At 44.2% G+C, this 15,563-nt stretch overlaps 1 protein-coding gene across 1 annotated transcript; it reads left to right on the forward strand.

Annotated features, from left to right (window-relative positions):
• The first annotated feature begins 11,657 nt into the window (after positions 1–11,657).
• Positions 11,658–12,563, forward strand: LOC119332632 (chaperone protein dnaJ 11, chloroplastic-like). Its single transcript, XM_037605796.1, has one exon. The coding sequence runs from the start codon at positions 11,822–11,824 to the stop codon at positions 12,239–12,241; it is 420 nt and encodes a 139-aa protein (XP_037461693.1). The 5' UTR covers positions 11,658–11,821; the 3' UTR covers positions 12,242–12,563.
• Positions 12,564–15,563: the final 3,000 nt, after the last annotated feature.

Below are 15,563 nucleotides of genomic sequence, written 5' to 3' on the forward strand. Positions count from 1 at the left end.
CAAGTTTTCTTACCAGTTTTCGTAAGAAAAGTTGTATGTGATACAATAAAAGGTTTTGTCGATCCTAAGGATGCTAAAAGGTATGCTGGCTCCAGCAATCCTTCTATGGACTAGAGAAAGCATCTTGGAATCGGAATATATGCTTTGATAGAGTGATCAAAGCTTTTAGGTTTATACAATGTTTGCTAGAAACTTGTATTTACAAGAAAGTGAGTGGGAGCACTACAACATTTCTGATAAGTATATGTGGATGACATATTGTTGATCCGAAATAATGTAGAATTCCTGGAAAGCATAAACGGTTGTTTGAAGAGTGTTTTTCAAAGGAAGACCTGGATAAAGCTGCTTACATATTGGGCATCAAGATCTATAGAGATAGATCAAGACGCCTGATGATACTTTCAAAGAACGCACACCTTGACATGTTTTTGAAGGAGTTCAAAATAGATCAGTCAAAGAAGGGGTTCTTACCTGAGTTGTAAGGTGTGAAGTTGAGTAAGACTCAAAGATTGACCACGACAGAAGAAAGAGGAAGGACGAAGGTCGTCCCCTATGCTTTTGTCATAGGCTCTATACGGTATGCCATGCTGAAGTATCGCACCTGATGTGTGCCTTGCCACATGTCTGGCAAGAGGGTACAAATGTGATCTAGGAGTAGATCACCAGATAGCGGTCAAAATTATCCTTAGAGGAATAAGGAAATGTTTCTCGGTTATGGAGGTGATAAAGAGTTTGACGTAAAGAGTTATGTTGATGCAAGCTTAACACCTATCCGGATAGCTCTGAGTAGAGATACCGGATACGTATAATGGAGCGACAATTTGGAATAGCTCCAAGTGGAACGTGGTAGCAGCATCTACGATATGACATAAAGTTTTGCGAAATACATAGGGATCTGAATATGGCAAGACCCGTTGACTACAACCTCTCTCACAAGCATAACATGATCAAACCCAGAACTCATTGAGTGTTAATCACATAGTGATGTGAACTAGATTACTGAGTCTAGTAAACTCTTTGGATGTTGGTCACATGGCGATGTGACCTGTGAGTGTTAATCACATGGCGATGTGAACTAGATTATTGACTCTAGTGCAAGTGGGAGACTGTTGGAAATATGCCCTAGAGGCAATAATAAATTAGTTATTATTATATCATATTTCATTGTTCATGATAATCGTTTATTATCCATGCTAGAATTGTATTGATAGGAAACTCAGATACATGTGTGGATACATAGACAACACCATGTCCCTAGTAAGCCTCTAGTTGACTAGCTCGTTAATCAATAGATGGTTACGGTTTCCTGACCATGGACATTGGATGTTGTTGATAACGGGATCACATCATTAGGAGAATGATGTGATGGACAAGACCCAATCCTAAGCCTAGCACAAGATCGTGTAGTTCGTTTGCTAAAGCTTTTCTAATGTCAAGTATCATTTCCTTAGACCATGAGATTTTGCAACTCCCGGATACCGTAGGAGTGCTTTGGGTGTGCCAAATGTCACAACGTAACTGGGTGGCTATAAAGGTACACTACAGGTATCTCCGAAAGTGTTTGTTGAGTTGGCACGAATCGAGACTGGGATTTGTCACTTCGTGTAAACGGAGAGGTATCTCTGGGCCCACTCGGTAGGACATCATCATAATGTGCACAATGTGACCAAGGAGTTGATCACGGGATGATGTGTTACGGAACGAGTAAAGAGACTTGCCGGTAACAAGATTGAACAAGGTATCGGGATACCGACGATCGAATCTCAGGCAAGTACAATACTGCTAGACAAAGCAAATTGAATATGTGATTGATTGAATCCTCGACATCGTGGTTCATCCGACGAGATCATCGTGGAACATGTGGGAGTCAACATGGGTATCCAGATCCCGCTGTTGGTTATTGGTCGGAGAGTTGTCTCGGTCATGTCTGCATGGTTCCCGAACCCGTAGGGTCTACACACTTAAGGTTCGATGATGCTAGGGTTATTAGGAAGACTTGTATGTGATTACCGAATGTTGTTCGGAGTCCCGGATGAGATCTTGGACGTCACGAGGAGTTCCGGAATGGTCCGGAGGTAAAGATTTATATATGGAAAGTTGTTGTTCGGGTTCCGGGAAAAGTTTGTTTTTTCCGGTATTGTACCGGGAAGCTTCCGGAAGGTTCCGGAGGATTCCGGAGGGGTCCGGAGGTCCGGAAAATGTTCCTCCTCGGCGTGAGCTTGGCGAAGCCCTGCCAGAGAACTGCCACTCCATCACCACCACGCCGTCGTGCTGCTGTTGGACTCTCTTCCTCAACCTCTCCCTCCTCCTTGCTGGATCAAGGCGTGGGAGACGTCTCCGTTCCGTACTTGTGTTGAACGCGGAGGTGCCGTCCGTTCGGCGCTAGGATCATCGGTGATTTGGATCACGACGAGTACGACTCCATCAACCCCGTTCACTTGAATGCTTCCGCTTAGCGATCTACAATGGTATGTAGATGCACTCTCCTTCCCCTCGTTGCTAGATTACTCCATAGATTGATCTTGGTGATGCCTAGAAATTTTTTAAATTTCTGCTACGATGCCCAACAAGTTGCATAATTATTCGACTACTCATTGATCTTCACTTATATCTTTTGGAGTAGTTTGTCATTTGCTCTAGCACTTCACTTATATTCTTTTTAGAGCATGGTGGTGGTTTTATTTTATAGAAATAGATGAACTCTCATGCGTCACTTATATTATTTTGAGAGTCCTAAACATCATGGTAATTTGCTTTGGTTATGAATTTAGTCCTAATATGATGGGCATCCAAGAGGGATATAATAAAAACTTTCATATAAAGTGCATTGACTACTATGAGAAGTTTGATACTTGATGATTGTTTTGAGATATGAGGATGATAATATTAGAGTCATGCTAGTGAGTAGTTGTGAATTTGAGAAATACTTGTGTTAAAGTTTGTGATTCCCGTAGCATGCACGTATGGTGAACCGTTATGTGATGAAGTCGGAGCATGATTTATTTATTGATTGTCTTCCTTATGAGTGGCGGTCGGGGATGAGCGATGGTCTTTTCCTACCAATCTATCCCCTAGGAGCATGCGCGTAGTACTTTATTTCGATAACTAATGGATTTTTGCAATAAGTATATGAGTTCTTTATGACTAATGTTGAGTCCATGGATTATACGCACTCTCACCCTTCCACCATTGCTAGCCTCTCTAGTACCGCGCAACTTTAGCCGGTACCATAAACCCACTATTTACCTTCCTCAAAACAACCACCATACCTACCTATTATGGCATTTCCATAGCCATTCCGAGATATATTGCCATTCAACTTTCCACCGTTCTGTTTATTATGACACGCTCCATCATTGTCATATTGCTTTGCATGATCATGTAGTTGACATCGTATTTGTGGCAAAGCCACCATTCATAATTCTTTCATACATGTCACTCATGAGTCATTGCACATCTCGGTACACCGCCGGAGGCATTCATATAGAGTCATATTTTGTTCTAAGTATCGAGTTGTAATTCTTGAGTTGTAAGTAAATAAAGTGTGATGATCATCATTATTAGAGCATTGTCCCATGTGAGGAAAGGATGATGGAGACTATGATTCCCCCACAAGTCGGGATGAGACTCCTGATAAAAAAATAATGAGAGAAAAATAGAGAAGGGACAATGCTACTATCCTTTTACCACACTTGTGCTTCAAAGTAACACCATGATCTTCATGATAGAGAGTCTCCTATGTTGTCACTTTCATATACTAGTGGGAATCTTTCATAACTTGGCTTGTATATTCCAATGATGGGCTTCCTCAAAATGCCCTAGGTCTTCGTGAGCAAGCAAGTTGGATGCACACCCACTTAGTTTCTTTTTGAGCTTCATACACTTATAGCTCTAGTGCATCCGTTGCATGGCAATCCCTACTCACTCACATTGATATCTATTGATGGGCATCTCCATAGCCCGTTGATATGCCTAGTTGATGTGAGAATATCTTCTCCTTATTGTCTTCTCCACAACCACCATTCTATTCCACCTATAGTGCTATGTCCATGGCTCATGCTCATGTATTGCGTGAAGATTGAAAAGTTTGAGAACATCAAAAGTATGAAACAATTGATTGGCTTGTCATCGGGGTTTGCAGATTTAAATATTTTGTGTGATGAAGATAGAACATAGCCAGACTATATGATTTTGTAGGGATAGCTTTCTTTGGCCATGTTATTTTGAGATGACATGATTGCTTTGTTAGTATGCTTGAAGTATTATTGTTTTTATGTCAATATTAAACTTTTGTCTTGAATCTTATGGATCTGAATATTCTTGCCACAATAAAGAGAATTACATGGATAAATATGTTAGGTAGCATTCCTCATCAAAAATTCTATTTTTATCATTTACCTACTCAAGGACGAGCAGGAATTAAGCTTGGGGATGCTGATACGTCTCCAACGTATCTATAATTTTTGATTGTTCCATGCTATTATATTATCTGTTTTGGATGTTTATGGGCTTTATTATATACTTTTATATTATTTTTGGGACTAACCTATTAACCAGAGGCCCAACTCAAATTACTGTTTTCTTGCCAATTTCAGTGTTTCGAAGAAAAGGAATATCAAATAGAGTCCAAACGGAATGAAACCTTCGGGAAAGTTATTTTTGGAACGGAAGCAATCCAGGAGACTTGGAGTTTACATCAGGGAAGCTTCGAGGTGGCCACGAGGCAGGGAGGCGCGCCTGCCCCTAGGCACGCTCCCACCCTCGTGGCTCCCTTGACCGACTTCTTTCGCCTATATATATCAATATACCCTAGAAACATCGAAGAGCAGAATAGATCAGGAGTTCCGCCGCCAAAAGCCTCCGTAGCCACCGAAAACCAATCTAGACCCGTTCCGGCACCCTGCCGGAGGGGGGAATCCCTCTCCGGTGGCCATCTTCATCATCCCGACGCTCTCCATGATGAGGAGGGAGTAGTTCTCCCTCGGGGCTGAGGGTATGTACCAGTAGCTATGTGTTTGATCTCTCTCTCTCTCTCTCTCTCTCTCTCTCTCTCTTGTTCTTGAGGTGGTACGATCTTGATGTATCGGGAGCTTTGCTATTATAGTTGGATCTTATGATATTTCTCCCCCTCTACTCTCTTGTAATGGATTGAGTTTTCCCTTTGAAGTTATCTTATCGGATTGAGTCTTTAAGGATTTGAGAACACTTGATGTATGTCTTGCACGTGCTTATCTATAGTGACAATGGGATATCATGTGATCCACTTGATGTATGTTTTGGTGATCAACTTGCGAGTTCCGCGACCTCGTGAACTTATGCATAGGGGTTGGCACATGTTTTCGTCTTGACTCTCCGGTAGAAACTTTGGGGCACTCTTTGAAGTACTTTGTGTTGGTTGAATAGATGAATCTGAGATTGTGTGATGCATATCGTATAATTATACCCATGGATACTTGAGGTGACATTGAAGTATCTAGGTGACATTAGGGTTTTGGTTGATTTGTGTCTTAAGGTGTTATTCTAGTACGAACTCTATGATAGATCGAACGAAAAGAATAGTTCATGTTATTTTACTATGGACTCTTGAATAGATTGATCAGAAATGATAACTTTGAGGTGGTTTCGTACCCTACCATAATCTCTTCGTTTGTTCTCCGCTATTAGTGACTTTGGAGTGACTCTTTGTTGCGTGTTGAGGGATAGTTATATGATCCAATTATGTTATTATTGTTGAGAGAACTTGCACTAGTAAAAGTATGAACCCTAGGCCTTGTTTCAACGCATTGCAATACCGTTTGTGCTCACTTTTATTATTAGTTACCTTGCTGTTTTTATATTTTCAGATTACAAAAACCATTATCTACTATCCATATTGCACTTGTATCACCATCTCTTCGCCGAACTAGTGCACCTATACAATTTACCATTGCATTGGGTGTGTTGGGGACACAAGAGACTCTTTCTATTTGGTTGCAGGGTTGTTTAAGAGAGACCATCTTCATCCTACGCCTCCCATGGATTGATAAACCTTAGATCATCCACTTGAGGGAAATTTGCTACTATCCTACAAACCTCTGAACTTGGAGGCCCAACAACGTCCACAAGAAGAAGGTTGTGTAGTAGACATCATCAACCCCTTCACAACCACTTACAAAAGTGAGATCTGGTAAAGATAATAAGATAAATATTTTTGGTATTTTTGTTGTATAGATTGGAAAATAAAGATTGCAAAATAAACGGCGACAGAAATGGCTAGTTGAAGGGAGATTAATATGATGGAGAATAAAACAGGGGGGCATATGTTTCACTAGTGGCTTCTCTCAAGATAGCAAATTCTACGGTGGGTGAAAAAATTACTGTCGAGCAATTGATAGAAAAGCGCATAGTTATGAGAATATCTAGGCATGATCATGTATATAGGCATCACGTCCGCGACAAGTAGACCGAAACGATTCTGCATCTACTACTATTACTCCACACATCGACCGCTATACAACATGCATCTAGAGTATTAAGTTCATAAGAACAGAGTAACGCATTAGGCAAGATGACATGATGTAGAGGGATAAACTCAAGCAATATGATATAAAGCCCATCTTTTTATCCTTGATGGAAACAATACAATACGTGCCTTGCTGCCCCTGCTGTCACTGGGAAAGGACACCGCAAGATTGAACACAAAGCTAAGCACTTCTTCCATTGCAAGAAAGATCAATCTAGTAGGCCAAACCAAACTGATAATTTGAAGAGACTTGCAAAGATATTAAATCATGCATAAAAGAATTCAGAGAAAAATCAAATATTGTTCATAGATAATCTTGATCATAAACCCACAATTCATCGGATCTCGACAAACACACCGCAAACAGAATTACATCGAATAGATCTCCAAGAGAATCGAGGAGAACTTTGTAGTGAGATCCAAAGAGAAAGAAGAAGCCATCTAGCTAATAACTACGGACGCGAAGGTCTGTGGTAAACTACTCACACATCATCGGAGAGGCTATGGTATTGATGTAAAAGCCCTCCGTGATCGATTCCCCCTCCGGCGGAGCACCAGAAAAGGCCCCAAGATGGGATCTCACGGGTACAGAAGGTTGCGGCGGTGGAAATAGCGTTTCGTGGTGCTCCTGGATGTTTTCGGGGTATATGGGTATATATAGGAGGAAGAAGTAGGTCGGTGGAGCTGCGAGGGGCCCATGAGGGTGGGGGCGCGCCCTCCTGCCTCGTGGCCTCCTCGCTTCTTTCTTGACGTCCACTCCAAGTCTCCTGGATCATGTTTGTTCCAAAAATAACTCTCCCGAAGGTTTCATTCCGTTTGGATTCCGTTTGGTATTCCTTTTCTGCGAAACACTGAAATAGGCAAAAAAACAACAATTTGCACCGGGCCTTCGGTTAATTGGTTAGTCCTAAAAATAATATAAAAGGTATATTAAAGCCCATTAAACATCCAAAACAGATAATATAATAGCATGGAACAATCAAAAATTATAGATACGTTGGAGACGTATCATCCCTCTCCGAGGCGACACGGGGGGAACCCTATCTGCCCCGCCGGCGGCACCCCCTTCCCCGCCTCCCTCCCTCGCCGCCGTCGTGGTCCGCTGCGGGGTAAAGCCCTGGCAGTGCCGGTGGCGGCGGGGCATCTCCCCAGCGAAGCTCCCCTCCCTTCCCCAACGACGGCTCGGATCTGGCGCTGGTGCCCTTGGCGGCGTGGCGTGGTGGAGGCTCGGTGGCGTCCCTGCTCCGCGCCGGAGGTGGTGGGGCGCCTGCTGCCGGTGGTGCTGCCTCGGCGACTGGTGCAGCCCGGGGCCTGGGATCCTTCTTGGCTGGATCTGGGCGGCGGGGTTCGGGGCTGTGACGACTGTTAGGCATGGCGTGGTGTTCCTGTGGCTCTGCTACGACTCGCTCCCGGCGGTGGTTGGCTAGCGGTGGGTCGGTGGTGCTTGCTGGCAGCGCCCGGAGCACGGATACGTGGATCTCGGTCCGGATCTGGTGCGTCTTCGGCGCTGGCCGGCGTCCTTGGGGTGCTCACGGCAGGGAGTGCGGCGGTTCTCTCTGGATCCTTGCATGGAGCGTAGCAGGATGGAGGGTGTAGGTGGTGTGCCGACACTGGCGGTGGCGGCGGTGCGAGCGTAGCCATGGCGGCGACGGTGCTGCGAGGCCTTGCCAGGAAGGGTCTTTGTGGGCAGCGGGCTTTCGGTTGCTGCCGTGTGAGGCGTGCGGCGATGCCTTGGCGGTGTGGATGCCAGAGTGTGGTAGGAGGTGCGGGTCGGTTGCATTCTGGTGGCAGTCCCCTGGCGCGGGTGAAGGCCACCGTGGCGGAACTGGCTTTGCACCGCTCGGTGGTTGCTGCGGCTCCTAGTCGATGTTGAAGGTGATGGCTTTAGGCGTGTTCCCTCGGCATTGAGGGGGGGCTTCGATGTTAAGTTGTTGCGGTGACGGCGGTGCGAGGTATCTGATCGAGATTGGCCGGAATCTTGGAGACGTGGAGATGTGCAGCGCTACAGATGAAAATCCTGTTCGGTTGTGGCCAGACCGGCGTTGATGGCACCTGCGGGTGTCATTCACCTTCCTGGAGGCTTCGTCGAGTGCAACACCATCTTCCTCGCGACCTCGTATCGGCAGCTGTCTCCGGGGCGAAAGCCTTGATTCGTAGGATCGGCTGGCAACATCTCTGAGGTTGTTACTCTGTTGGGAGCATTGTGCTGGGAGACTCGAGGTCCCATGATGCACTCCTCCGGTGTTCACCGCTGCCCGAATCTTTCTCCTCCGGCGCTATGTACGGTCGTTGCTGGCTAATCCAAGGAGGTTGGAGTTGCTGTTCTTCGGAGGTCTTCAGTGTCGGCTAAGACGCGGCGAGGGGCTCGGTGTTGGGTAGGCTTTTTGTGTCGTAGCTGTGTTGTTGTGTTTGGTTGTCTTTGTACGAACTGGGTTGGAGTTGGTCGCCTTCGTTGTTGGCAGTGAATGGTAGACGTTGTTGTATGTTTTATTTCTCTCTTTCTATAAAGCTAAGGCACACAATTTGCGTACCCTCGAAAAAAAGTTCTTGCTGTCTATACAAAATTATAATGCTACCTTTCGTTCTCTAAAGTAAATGTTTCGAAAAAAATCGCTATGATTCTTAGTGGTCCAGATCTTATCAACTAACTGAGTAGTACTACGGATAGTGCCTTCTCTTCGCCAGGTCAGCAAGCACTTTTCCCATACATACATATCCACCCTATTCATTTCACGGCGACGTCCATCTCCGCCGCTCCCATCCGATCCATCTCCGCCACCCACATGTACGCGCCGGCTTCTATCCGTCTTCTCCCCAGGCGGCCGTCGCCGTCGAACGTCGCCATGGCCCTCGTGGTGCGGTCGGCGTCTCCGACGGCCCACCCACCTTTTTTTTTAAAAAGAAACATAGAAACTTTATTCATTTACGATAACAAGTACATCGTTTATGAGGAGGGATACAATTTCACTCAAGGGCTCCTCAAACCAGTTCAAAGGTGAAGAAAATCTAGCTAACTTAGCAAGTTCATGTGCGACCCTATTTGCTTCTCTATTACAATGCTCAAATTTAGTAATGGGAAAGTCACATGCTACAAAATAACAATCGTCCAACACTGCCGCCGCTATACTAGATGACCGTCCTCCATTGTTCATGGTTTCGATAACCTCCATGTTATCTGAGTTAATAACTAAGCGGTTGCAGCCCGCCCTTTGAGCAATAGATAGACCATATCTAAGCGCCATAGCTTCAGCCGTCAGAACATCCGTGCACCAATCAATTCTCCAATTCCCCCCTGCAATGAATTTTTCTTTATCATCTTTCAAAACAGCACCAGCCGTGCCCCTGAGCCGGTCATGATCAAAAGAGGCATCCACATTAAGTTTTACAAACCCCCTTGGAGGTTGGACCCAACCTCCTCTTTTCATCGTAGCCTTTGGTGATATAGCCAAAACATAGTTTAACGTAATAGCACGAATTCCCATGAAGATCTGGTTAGTGTCTTGGGTTTTCTCTTTATGGACCAGTTTTCGCCTCTCCCACCATAAATACCAAGTTGAAATTGCAATTAATTCATGGACATTTGGAATACCCAAGATCGTAAGCTCCCGTTCAGGCATAGAAAGCAAGAATTCAAGCACCGACTCACCAGCATTATCAACTTCGCACGCTCTTTTAATGACCTGATCTAGACCCAGTTTTCTCCAAACCTCCTTTGCTTTCTGACACTGAAATAATATATGCTTTGTATCCTCTGATCCAAAGAAACATGCCGGACAATTGGGGGTAATCTTTATATGTCTAATTGACGGCCCACCCACCTAATTGATAACCCCGTCCATCTATCACAGCTCTGGTCGCTTGCCCTACTGCATGCCAGGTGCATGCATGGCCGACTGGCTTCTTGTCGGTGGCGCCTAGACATGGCATGTGCAACACGTAGGACTGCATGAAGAGGAGACGTCCCTGAACTCAGACCAACATGATTTCTTCTTCTCCCTCCCGGACATATACCTGAATACCTGATGATAGGCAAGCCGTTGGCCGACACCGGCCGGGTGCAAGTTAATTCCACCACTTGTACAATATTTTTCTGGGAACACGATACGTGTAGCTCAAGATACTAGCATCTCGAACCATCTAGAACAGGGACAAAAACGCGGTGTAGAAAAACCAGAGGGACTGTGACATCTAGACTAGTTGCAGAACAAAAACAGATACGTACACAAAGACTTGTGGAAAAATGAGCGGTCACGGCAGATCATTACCTGCAGATGCGTACGCAGCTATCACTTTCAGGCGGACGAGTTCGTGGCCGACGTGCACCGGATTCAGATAACCACAAACACTAAAGAATAACAAGTCCCCAAAAGTCCAAGCAATGGAAAAAAAATGTGACCACACAATCGATTAGCCCATCATCGTCCCAAGGAAAAATCTACCTTACCTCCATGCATGTGGGGGCGACTAGAAAAAACCCATGAATTCTTGTAAAACAAGTGGACGGTATGAACAGAGAGATTCGAGCTTCGAAATTCGAATGTTCCACATAACCACAAACGCTAGAATAAAAAGTTCCAGGAAGTCCACACCATGAAAGAAGAATATTATCACAATCTGTCAGCCTCGCGAGACCTAGCTTGATCGAGGAGAACAATAACGGAAAAAACTAGTTAGGGAACCCAAACACAAAGTCCCATGTTGTTTTTTCTAAAACACAAGTTGGCAATATTGAATCATAGCGTGACACGGATCTATGTATATGATGGCACCGATATTTGAAAATTATAATTCGACATGTCAGCATGCCAAGAAAACAAATAGTATTATCCACAGCTCGATCTGTCATTTTGAGCTATACTATCCACTAATCCACAGCTAAACTTTGTATGTCATGTCCAGCCATGCCATGTGGTCAAGTGGACTATCGATCATATCAGATGCTACATGACATCCCGCGATTCCGCCTATTCGCGATCCGACGGCGGGCGAGTCCCTTTCCACCTTGTTGGGGAAGAGAAGTTGGCATCACAATCGGTGGCGCGAATGCAAGGTTCAAGAGGCCCACAAGCAACTCACACTGGTGGCTGCCTCAGCGGGAGCTCACACATAATCTTCTTCTTCTCCACATCTTTGTAGAGATAAGAACGAGAGCTGCGCGTACGAGTGGCACCGCACACTTCTCCGCCCTCACCCCCTGTCTTGTGCCTCTATAAATCCACCGGCGTTTCAGCTCTCCTCGACGAGGCCGGACAACACTGCAACGAAGAAGTGCTCTGCTTTTGGCTCAAGAACTCAAGAACAGAGATCGGAGATACATCGATGGCTACGTTCGCAACGTCGACGGCGGCGGTGATGGGATCGGCTCGCCCGGGGCGGGTGGCCGGGCCTCGGCGGTGCGTGGTGGCGCGGGCGTCCTCGACGATGGCGGCGCCGGCAGCGGTGGCCGCAGGGAGGACGCACTACGAGGTGCTCGGCGTGGGCGCGGGGGCCAGCCGGGGGGAGATCAAGGCGGCGTACCGGCGTCTGGCCAGGGAGGTGCACCCGGACGCTGCTGGTGGTGGCGGCGACGAGCGGTTCATCCGGCTGCACGCGGCCTACGCCACGCTCGCTGACCCCAACGAGCGCGCTCGCTACGACAGGGACGTGGCCTGCCGTGCCGCGGGCGTGATGATGCGGCGGACGGCCGCGGCCGGGCCGTCGTTCCGGCGGAGGACGTGGGAGACCGACCAGTGCTGGTAGGACGTACGGCCTGGCAAACGCGGCTGCCCTCCGGGGCCCCAACCGGCGGCCGCCCGGTTTGCTCAGGCACGGCGCTGAGATGGTCTTTCCGACTGTCTTGCAACGTACGATCAGATTGGGTGACGCAGACGCGGGAGCTCTGTACACGGCAAGAGGCGTTTTTAAAGATCTCTTGCGCGTCCGGCCAGCAAGATGCAAATATGTAAATTAATTAGTTACCTACTGTAAATTAACAGCCAAGGAATATATGGTAGCTCTCTTTGGTAATAGAAGGAATTAGTTACCTCCATGTCGGTTGTTTCTTCTTCGAAAGTTGTCTCTTTGATTCTGCACGAAATTAATTACCTGTCAGTCATTTCTTAAGGATGCCATATCTTAGTTTTGGACAAGTAGACAAAAGATTGTGAGGACATATAGGCACACGGGCGAAGTGAAGATAAATGGTCACTCATGTCAAGATTACTACTCTCACATATTTTTATGTCTTCAATTTAACTAGCTAAACATATGTTACGACCCCAAAACTTATATCTTAAGATTCGTGGTCATGAAGGTTCTGAACATCATTTGCAATAAAAAAGAGGTTCTGAACATATATTATTTATGGTGTATTTTACATGTTTTGTTAGTTAAATTGAAGATCCAAGAATCTATGACTGACTTATATTCCCATCTAGTGGGGGTAATAATAGTAGCCTCGAGGTATTTCATTATTGGTGTCATTTTTGTTTTTAGGTTATGCGTTTGCATGAGAGCCGACATCAGTTGACGGCAGCCATACATTGTAGATTCACCCGATAGCAAAATCATTTCTGAAGGACCAAGAAACCAAATTATTTAGATTTATTTTAAAACACTAGCTAAATGTCCATGCGTTGCTATGGACTAAAAAAATGCACATCTCTTCTTCACTATTATTGAAAAAAAGTTGTGATTGTGTTTCAATAGTAAAGATAATGATCTCTATCTCCATTAAGGATGGCAATGGGCAATACCATATCCATACCTGTGTAGTCAATGTGTACAATATTCAACCCATACACGTAACCATGGGTATGAAACTTTACCTGCACCCATACCCGATGGGTACCCATACCAATTGGGTACCCAATGGGTAGATCAAACAGTACACAAGTTATTCACGATTTTACATTCATCCGTAGCACATTTGGCAAAAAAGTATTTATTTCAACTCAATAACAGATAGATGAGTACAAGACAATTATCTCAATTCAAACTGACAATTGGTGACAACTTTAATATAGGTTCATAAGCTCACGACACACTTCACCGAATAACATCTGAGAGTAACATGTTAGTATAAACGGGTACGGTATGGGTATATCCATGGGTACAAGGCTATATTCATTCCCTACTAATGACTTAACGAGCAGGGTATGGGTACTACCCGTGGGTATAAAATTGTGCCCATACCCTGCCCATGTGGGTGGTATACGCGGGTACCTATACCCATGGGTAAAATTGCCATCGTTAATCTCCATCTTCATCTCCGCTACTATTAAACAAATGATTTGAGGCATAAACATTGTATCTCGACCAGATATCCATCATGTATCAATGGACTGGGTTGCCCAATATTGTATCACATCAAATTCACATATTTACTTATTACTCAAATTTTAATCATCTCCACAACACCTTAATAGGAATCATTACACATTAAATTATCTCCACCACTACTCCCTTCGTTCCTTTATATAAGGTGTATTATTTTTAGCACGGTGACCAAGGCAGATAATTATAGAGAAGTTAGGACGAAATTAACCTTGGAAAATCTTTTGGTTAGCTACAAGTGATACAGACAATCAGAAAATGGATATTATTTTATTTTTAGAGGGCTAATAAGGGAATTACGAGGAATTAAAAGAAATACACCTTACATTGTGAAATTTTATCAAGAAAACAAATACACCTTATATAAAGGAACAGATGGAGTATTAAACAAGCAAGTTGAGGCAGAAACATTGTATCACAACCACATATCCATCATACATCAATGGTACGGATTGCCCCAATATTGTATCACATCAATAACATACTTAGTAATTAATTTTAATCATCTCCACAACATATTAATAGGAATCATTGCACCTTAATTAGGAAACAAATCATCACATCAGCCACAATTTCCACAACACATTAAAAAAACTTCATGCACATCGTATCCCCATGCTCGTGTCGCCGTCAACAAACATGCGCTATCGGCACGTCATGCCTGCCCGGCTCTATCCCATCACATGGCGCTCCAGACTCGACCGCTCGCACCATTCGCCATCGAACAATATCAATCCAACAATATTAGTATAAAAAGACTCAAAAAGGAAAATCCAATTAATCTCAGCCATCAGACAATATCAATCCAACGACCTAGATTGAACCATGAACACTCAACAGGTTTAGCATGCAATTAATATCCTATCATATAAAACATCAATGCAATCACATGATTAATGTGTAACTGATGTCCTACCTAATATAAGCATGGAAAATTAATTTCCTCTCTAATTGACGTGCTTTCCAATGCATCATTAAATATCTATATAATTTGGCAGATTGCTTTATAGTGTACGAATCGAGTAACTTGGTAGATATTCTTGAAATTAATCCTAACAAGTTTTGGTATGACTAAGTAGATAAATCTAGAACTTATGCAATGTCTAGCATTGATGAGTATTACAAATGCAACTTACATAAGTTGTAGTATTGATCAATTTTTTTCTTACATGGATCTTTTCTACAGAAGTGGTGTACATTGACTTGGCCTCTCTTAAATTAGCTTGAACCGACTCAGTTTTATATTAGGTAGGAGATAATTCTTCGTTTTACTTCTCTTGTATCCCTAAGGGATTTACTCCCTCCGTTCCTTTATATAAGGTGTATTTGTTTTTCAAAAGTCAAAGGAGTGCAAGTTTGACTGAGTTTTTAGAAAAATATATCAACATTCACAGTACGAAATTTATATCATTTGATCCATCATGAAAAGTAGTTTCATGTTTTATCTATTAGGTATCGTAGATGTTGTTATTTTATTCTATAATCTTGGTCAAACATCCAAATGGTTGACTTGCACGGAAATCAATACACCTTATATTCTGGAACAGATGGAGTATATGTTATGGGATTAGGCAAGCAATACAATCACGCCAACACAATCACACGAACCGTTCAATACGAAAAACTACACGCTGGATCAACGCTCTCAGTTACATGTGAACTTGAGTCATTTTTTTGCAGAACACCCCTATGAATCTCCTGACACTGTGTGTTGGACTCTTCATCCTCAATCATCCCCAAACCTGCC

This window comes from Triticum dicoccoides, chromosome 7A (genome assembly GCF_002162155.2).
Source record: "Triticum dicoccoides isolate Atlit2015 ecotype Zavitan chromosome 7A, WEW_v2.0, whole genome shotgun sequence".
Classification (NCBI taxonomy): Eukaryota; Viridiplantae; Streptophyta; class Magnoliopsida; order Poales; family Poaceae; genus Triticum; species Triticum dicoccoides.

Bases quoted from the DNA above. Each gene is read 5' to 3' on its own strand.
- LOC119332632 (XM_037605796.1), top strand. From the start codon at position 11,822: ATGGCTACGTTCGCAACGTCGACGGCGGCGGTGATGGGATCGGCTCGC.